This window comes from Protobothrops mucrosquamatus, unplaced genomic scaffold (genome assembly GCF_001527695.2).
Source record: "Protobothrops mucrosquamatus isolate PMUCROS unplaced genomic scaffold, P.Mucros_1.0 scaffold6470, whole genome shotgun sequence".
Lineage (NCBI taxonomy): Eukaryota > Metazoa > Chordata > Lepidosauria > Squamata > Viperidae > Protobothrops > Protobothrops mucrosquamatus.
Genome location: NW_015392294.1, coordinates 23,096 through 31,499, shown reverse-complemented (window position 1 = coordinate 31,499; position 8,404 = coordinate 23,096). Strand labels below are relative to the sequence as shown.

The 8,404-nt window shown below is 41.8% G+C and overlaps 1 protein-coding gene across 1 annotated transcript in view; it reads left to right on the top strand.

Moving 5' to 3' along the window:
• LOC107300248 (probable 2-oxoglutarate dehydrogenase E1 component DHKTD1, mitochondrial) overlaps window positions 1-8,404 on the top strand; it is a 22,773-nt gene that overhangs the window by 2,670 nt on the left and 11,699 nt on the right. Inside the window, exons 2-5 of the mRNA XM_015829585.1 lie at window positions 1,576-1,731; window positions 2,694-2,905; window positions 4,639-4,833; window positions 7,920-8,189. Of these exons, the coding sequence (XP_015685071.1) occupies window positions 1,576-1,731; window positions 2,694-2,905; window positions 4,639-4,833; window positions 7,920-8,189 (833 nt within the window). The remainder of the gene's footprint in view (window positions 1-1,575; window positions 1,732-2,693; window positions 2,906-4,638; window positions 4,834-7,919; window positions 8,190-8,404) is intronic.

Here is an 8,404-nt window from a genome sequence, read left to right as displayed (position 1 = left end):
CAGCCGTGGATCCAGGAGGACACCCAAGTTGCGTGCCCTCTCTGAGGGGGCCAAAATTTCACCCCCTATAGTCAGCGATGGAGTCAGCTGACTATGCCGAGGCGCCGGCAACCACAGCCACTCGGTCTTGGAAGGGTTGAGCCTGAGTCTGTTCCTCCCCATCCAGACCCGTACGGCCTCCAGGCAACGGGTCATCATGCTATAAACAAATATTCAGATTGAAAGATTCTCTTGAAAATACAGTTGGGTCAGCAAACGGCCCTGTGTCTAGGTTCCAATATTTAGCTTACTAATACATGTTAAACTCCTTTCTCTCTATCTCATTTTTCTAGCCATTGATAAAATGTATCCCATGTTCTAAAATATTCTGAATCTTCTTTCTCTTTCATTTTCAGTGTCAGTCTGTCCATTTCTGCACACTCTAAAATTTTCTTGATTATCTTTTCCTCTGCTGGTAAATCTTTGTCTTTCCAATGTTGAGCAAATAAAATTCTCGCTGCCGTTAGTACATGTAACGTTAAATATACACATTCTTTCTCATAATTTCCTGCAACTATACCTAACAAAAATAATTCTGGCTTAAAATCTACTTGTTTTTTAGTCATTTTCTCTAACCATACATGTATTCTTGACCAAATCATTTAGCCTTAGGGCATGTCCACCAAAGATGATAATATGTGCCTGGTTTTTGTCTACATTTCCAACAATTGCTAGACATATTTTTAAACATTTTTGCTAACCTCACAGGTGGTAAGTGCCATCTGTAAAACATTTTATATAGGTTTTCTTTGTAAGCCATCGCCTTTTGTTATTTTAGAATTTCTTTCCCAAAGTCTTTGCCAGTTTTCTAGCTCTTATGTTATGTCCAAAGTTTTTTGCCCATGTTATCATTGTTTCTTTAACTTGTTCCTCTTCCATCTTTAAACTTTGCATGTACTTATACAGTTTCTCAATCAATTTTTCATCTGATGCCAAGAGTATCTGGTCAAATTCTGCCTGTTCTTTATAGAATCCAGATGTTTTAGCATCTTTTTCATATCTTATTTGAATTTGCAGGTGTGGCCACCATGATAGATCGATGCCCTGTTCTTCTAGTTCTTGTCTAGATTTTACTTTTCCTTCAATATTCAAAATGTCTTTATAAGTCACAATTTGCTCATAGTTAATTCGGGACGGGTGAACAAACGCTTCCATTGTTGAAAGCCATCCAGGTGTTTTCATGCAAATTTTCCCTTTTACCTTGTCCCATTCTAAAAGACTCGTATTTGTGATGGTTGCAGTATCCCCTTTTGCTGACAAGCAAAGTCAATGGGGAAGCCAGATTCACTTAACAACTTAACTGCAGTGATTCACTTAACTGTGGCAAGGAAGGTCGTAAAATGGAGCAAAGGTCCCTTGACAATTTGTCTCACTCAGCAAGAAAAAATTGGGGTTCAGTTGTGCTCATAAGTCAAGGAATACCTCTATATTTTTTACTTGCACCAGACTTAATCAAAGAAATTTGGATTCTTCCTATGCTTTCTCATCGTCTGTTACGTTTTAGAAACGAGCTAAAATTCTTCTCTTAATTTGCAGCCGACCACGGACTAGCTCGCTTAGTGACTGCCTATCATGAACATGGGCACAAAGCTGCCAAAATCAACCCGCTCTTTGCTGGCCAGGCTGTGATGGACGCGGTGCCAGAAATTCAGGTTTTGACGGAAACCTTACAAGGCCCTTTCAATACAACAGGTAACGTCAAACAATCCTCGTGGGTGTCTTTTTACAGTTGTGTCCAACTGATGTCAACTCAGAAATAGCATTTACTGCAGTGGTGGAAGATCGTAGAAGGCAGATGTTAAGCAGAGCGGGCCCTGAATGTACCTGGATGAAGTTCACCAGGAAACCCTAAAGCTGGAAACTAGACTGGGAATTTTAAAAAGAAAAAAAAAACATCCCGAAACAGAGTAATGGCAAACTGTATTCCATATTGTATATTATTCCATTTACATCCCATCTTTGTTACTGTTTTATAAACAACTTCAGGTGGTGAATATATCCCAAACATCTTCCTCCTAATTTCCCTATAACAGCATCCCTGTGAGTTAGGTTAGGCTAAAAGAGTATGACTGGCCCAAAGTCACCCAGCTGGCTTTCATGGCTACAGCAGGACTAGAACTCGCCGTCTCCTGGTGATTGGCCCAAAGTCACCCAGCTGGCTTTCATGCCTAAGGCAGGACTAGAACTCACCCTCTCCTGGTGATTGGCCCAAAGTCACCCAGACAGTTTTTATGCCTAAGGCAGGACTAGAATCCACTGTCTTCTGGTGATTGGCCCAAAGTCACCCAGCTGGCTTTCATGCCTAAAGCAGGACTAGAACTCACCCTCTCCTGGTGATTGGCCCAAAGTCACCCAGACAGTTTTTATGCCTAAGGCAGGACTAGAATTCACTGTCTCCTGGTGATCGCCCCAAAGCCATCCAGCTGGCTTTCATGCCAAAATGGAACTAGAACTCACAGACTCCTAGTTTCCAGCTTGGTGCCTTGACCATTAGCCCAAATTGGCTCTCTTAAGCTGCCATAAATAGGCCTATAAACTCCACAAGAGTCAAACTCAGCTGAGAATTTTTGCAAGGAGAACATTTGCGTCATTGTTGGAATCTTGGATGGTTACTGACCGGAGATGACCCTGTTATGCCATTCTTTCCACTTCAGGGCTTTTGAACATGGGAAAGGATGAAGCTTCTCTTGAAGATGTCCTGTCTTATTTGGGGCACATCTTCTGCGGACATATCTCCATAGAGACCAGCCAGCTATCGAGCATGCAAGAAAAGGAATGGATTGCTAAACGGTTTGAGGAGCTGAAGCAAGAAGCTTTTACTACCGAAGAGAAAAAGTATTTGTCCAAGCTCATGCTAGAATCTCAGGTGCATTGTAAATGTCTGCACACGCATGCAAGAAAATAATGTTCTTGATCCCCTTTTGCGACCTTCAGTAAAGTTAATGGGGGGGGATCCAAATTCACTTAACAACCGGGTTGCTGATTTAGCAACTGCAGGGATTCACTTGGCAAGGAAAGTCGTAAAGTGGGGCAAAACTCACTTAACAAATGTCTCCCTTAGCAACATAAATCTTGGGCTCAATTGTGGCTGTAAGTCAAGCATTCCTTATTGGCTAATAGAGAAACTAATGTGTTTTACAGAGACTTTATTGCGTTGATTTGAAGCCTCACTGGAAAGAAAAAAAAATCTGTCAGGGTAATAATTTAATAGCTAAATAACTTATGTAACGATGTAATGGAATATAAGGTGGATGATGCAATGATAGGAATGACTCAGCAGGGTCTGTGTCTATTTAAGAGCCTGAGTATAAAAGGGAAGGCTTTTGCTGGAGTGTCTCTCTCTCTCGTCCGTTTCCTGCTGTAACTGCTGTGTATTGGAGTTTGCTGTATTACCACATGCATGTATATTGTTCCTGGTGTATGATATTGTAGATAATGTAAGATAGACCACTGTTTACTGTGTTTACTCTTGAGTTATCTCAACGCAATAAGACTGTGCATGCTCTGACAATATCCATTACTCAAATTGTACAGTTGAGCGTAGGAAGAAAACACACATATATATCTTGGTTTTTTGTAGAACAAAATAAATAGTCCGTGCTGATCTAAGCCTTGTTATAGAAATGCAGAAGATAAGCCCCAAAAGTTTGTTTGAGATTCAAATTAGCCCACTGTGTATTCATTTGGTGACGTGAGTGAACAGCGTACAAAGTCCAGTGAATAAATATCTCCATAATGAGGAGGAACTGAGGACGTTGTTCTGAAAAAAACACCTGATTTCCACAGAGCATATTAAGGCTGACTGTCCTAGGGATAATATTTGTTATCTGTAACCAGGCTAGTATAAATGTGAGACATCATTGCACTGTATAGGATTAGACTTAAAGAGGGAGGGAAAGAGACTTACAGTAACTAAGACTTTATTCAGTCTATGCTATTTTTATTGTTTTATTTTCAAATCAACAGCTGACAGGCTGCACGTATTCATTTTCAGCAGTGAACACAGGTGGTCCTCGACTTATGACCGCAATTGAGCCTAACATTTCTGTTGCTAAGTGAGTTTTGCCTCACTTTATGACCTTTCTTGCCACAGCTGTGAAGTGAGTCACTGCAATTGTTAAGTTAGTAACATGGTTGTTAAGTGAATCTGTCTTTCCTCATTGATTTTGCTGGTCATAAGTTCGCAAAAAGCGATCATCTGACCCCGGGATATTGCAACCGTCATAAATATGAGTCAATTGCCAAGCATCATGAGTTTTGATCACGTGACCATGGGGAGGGGATGCTGCAACGGTCATAAGTGTGAAAAATGATCATAAGTCCCTTTTTTCAGTGCTGTTGTAACTCTAAACCAGGGGTCTTCAAACTTGGCTCTTTTATGATTTGTGGACTTCAACTCCCAGAATTCCTTAGCCAGGCACACTGGCTGAGGAATTCTGGGAGTTGAAGTCCACAAGTCATAAAAGGGCCAAGTTTGAAGACCCCTGCTCTAAACGGTCACTAAATGAACTTTCGTAAGTCGAGGACTACCTGTATTAAAAGCTCGGGTAAGTAACAAAGCAAATTGAATCCACAACTTCAACATTTTACGTTCCACAGGAATTTGATCGCTTCTTAGCCACCAAGTTTGCCACGGTGAAACGCTATGGTGGCGAAGGTGCGGAGAGCATGATGGGATTCTTCCATGAATTATTGAAGATGTGCTCGTATAGCGGGGTGACGGACATCGTCCTTGGGATGCCTCATCGTGGAAGACTTAATCTTCTCACAGGTCTTCTTCACTTTCCCCCTGAGGTAAGGAAAGGAACGGGTTTTTAAACAATTTCCTCCAGGCTGGCTAAGTTTGAGGTGGAACGACAAAAGTTTCATGAATGTTTTGTGTTGGTGACCTTGGGAGCTGATCTGGGCTCTCCAGAACTCATCTTAGAAATATGTCGATGCAGATTCTCTGTCATCCACGTAAAGTTGTCTGAAGATTGAGTCATGGCAACTGAATGTATTTTTCTTGCTTGAGATGTTTTGCTGCCCATCCAAGCACCTCTGACTGATGGAGCTGCTTAGATGAGCAGTGAAACGATAGAATCAAGATCTCGTGAAGTGTTAATGCCGCTTTATAATGCCTTAGTACTGGGGTAGGCAACCTTGGCTCTTTTATGACTCGTGGACTTCAACTCCCAGAATTCCTGAGCCAGCCATGCTAAGGGAAAGGGAGAGGTTTCCAAGCTGAGTCATGCTGGCTCAGGAATTCTGGGAGTTGAAGTCCACGAGTCATAAAAGAGCCAAGGTTGTCTACCCCTGCCTTATTGCATCTAACTTTGGTCGCCATGATGTAAAAACAGATGTTGAGATTCTGGAAAGAGTGTAGAGAAGAGCAACAAAAATGATTAGGGAGCCAGAGGCTGAACCAGGGGGTCTTCAAACTTGGCCCTTTTATGACTTGTGGACTTCAACTCCCAGAATTCCTCAGCTAGGCACGCTGGCTAAAGAATTCTGGGAGTTGAAACCCACAAGTCATAAAAGGGCCAAGTTTGAAGACCCCTGGGCTAAAACATATGAAGAACGGTTGAAGGAATTGGGTATGTCTAGTTTAATGAAAAGAAGGACTAGAAGTGACGTGATAGCAGTATTCCAGTATTTGAGGAGCTGCCACAAAGAAGAGGGGATCAATTTATTTCCCAAAGCATTTGAAGGTAGGACAAGAAACTAATCAAGGAGAGAAGCAACTTAAAACTAAGGAGAAATTTCTGACAGAACAATTGATCAGTGGAACAGCCTGCCTCCAGAAGTTGTGGGTGCTTCATCACTGGAGGTTTTCAAGAAGAGATTGCATAGCCAGTTGTCCAGAATGGTATAGGGTTTCCTACCTGAGCAGAGGGGTTGGACTATAAGACCTCCAAGGTCCCTTCCAACTCTGTTATTCTGTCTCAAACTAACAAGGAAAATAAGTCCATTGCCGTGACTCAAACTTCAGTCGTCTTAAAAATATTTCTAAGAAATAAATAACCTAGCTGGTCAGTCATATTGATGTATTTGCTGATTTATTTTATTGTTCTATTATTATTATTTTTATGACTTTACTTTCATCTTGCTTAAACTTTCTTTTTATTTCTTCATTTTTCATTGTTGTAAACCACCTAGATTAGTCCTTTGGTGACATGGGCGGCAAATAAATTTAATAATAATAATAATTCTCTGGCTTTGTGTGCAGAAGTCACCTAGAAATTGTTTTATCAGGTGTCAAGGCAGTAATCAAGATTCTTTTGGTTCTTTTGGACCCAGAGACAATGAGAACATCACTAAATAAAGTAAATAAAATTAAGTCCCTGGGGAAAAAAAAAGAAGTATTGTTGAAATTATCTCTGCTTTCCCTGTTGGCTTTGAAGCTCATGTTGGGGGCCCATCAAAGCTTCTTAGTTCAGGTTTGTACATCATGTCTACATGTCACAACTTGTTTAGCTTTGCGTTCAGCCCATCTCTTATGGTTAGCAAGTTATGATTTGTGGATGTGTCGATGGAGATTCTCAGACATCCAGGTGATGGTTGTCCCAAAGATGCTTTTTCAAGAGTCAACTGGACTTTTTTGGTTTTTCCTTTAAGACGTTTCGCTTGTCATCCAAGAAGAGCTGAAGAAGCTTCTTGGATGAGAAGTGAAACGTCTTCAAGGAGAAACCTAGAAAGTCCAGTTGACTCTTGAAAAAGCACCTTTGGGATGAATTTGTGGACAGCTTGTGGTACATATTTTGGGAATAAATAAAGAGCTATGGTGGCGTGGTAGTTAGAATGAAGTATTGCAGGCTAATTCTGCCGACTGCCAGGAGTTCGATCCTGACTGGCTCAAAGTTGATTCAGCCTTCCATCCTTCCGAGGTCGGTAAAATGAGCACCCAGATTGTTGAGGTCAATATGTTGACTGTAAACTGCTTAGAGAGGGCTGTAAAGCACCGTGAAGTGGTATATAAGTCTAAGTTCTATTCTATTCTATTCTATTCTATATTCCAATATCTGTTCTATTCTATTCTAGTCTATTCTATTCTATATTCCAATATCTGGTCTAGTCTAGTCTAGTCTAGTCTAGTCTAGTCTAGTCTATTATTCTATTCTATTCTATTCTATATTCCAATATCTGTTCTATTCTATTCTATTCTACTCTATTCCTGGTGGTGCAGGGGTTAGAATGCAGTGTTGCAGTCTAATTCTGCCGACTGCCAGGAGTTCGATCCTGACCGGCTCAAGGTTGACTCAGTTTTCCATCCTTCCGAGGTCGGTAAAATGAGTACCCAGATTGTTAAGGACAATACGCTGACTGTAAAACTGCATAGAGAGGGCTGTAAAGCACTGTGAAGCAGTAAATAAGTCTTAAGTGCAGTTTCTGCTATTGCTAAATTGCATAATGATGTTGTGAGATAGTGTTCAGTAAGGATGAACCCTGTGGTGGGATTCAAATAGGTGAACAACCGGTTCTCTGTGTGGATGCCGCTTCCGGAAGTCCGTTCTGGACCTGAGCAACAAAAAAATTAGCTACTGGTTCTGCCGAACTGGTGTGAACTGGCGGCATTCCACCACTGGATGAACCCTATTAGGCCAGGACACGTGATAGCTACAACTTCCACAGGGTAGATCTAAAGTTGGGTCACGCAGATTTGGTATGCCTACCCTTAGAAAAGACGCCAGCTGTCATCGAAGAGGTTTAGAAGGAAGGAGAGCCAGACCTCAAAAAAAAACAGACAGAGGTGCAGAAAGAGCAGAAGGGCCTTGCTACAGCCGAACCTCCAAGGATGGGAGGAAAAGCCGGTTGTGCCAATGCTTCCCAAACCCTTGCCTGTTTCATTATTCGAAATTGCCGAGGCGATTGACATGTCGTTGTCTTGCTTTCCCGCGAAGCTGATGTTCCGTAAGATGCAAGGCTTGAGCGAATTCCCGGAGAAGTCGCCTGCCATCGGAGACGTCCTATCCCACCTCACGGCCTCCGTGGATCTGGACTTCGGGTCTCACCGCCCAATTCACGCCATCTTGTTGCCGAATCCTTCCCACCTCGAAGCCATCAACCCCGTGGCGGTTGGCAAAACCAGAGGGAGACAGCAAACGTTGCTGGATGGGGATTACTCCTTAGCCAGCTCGGCCCAGCCAGGAGATAAAGTCATTTGCCTGCAGGTATCTTGAAACTCTCGGCAGAAAACTGGGGAGCGTGAGATGGATAGATGGGAGATAATCATCAGAAATGTAAAATTTACTCAAGCACAGAATCTAAGAGAAAACTTTTACAAAATGTTTTATAGATGGCATTGAGATCCTCAAAAATTGTCTCGTATGTATTCTAATTTACAACCTAAGTGTTGGAGATGTGGAAATTTAGATGCAACTTATTT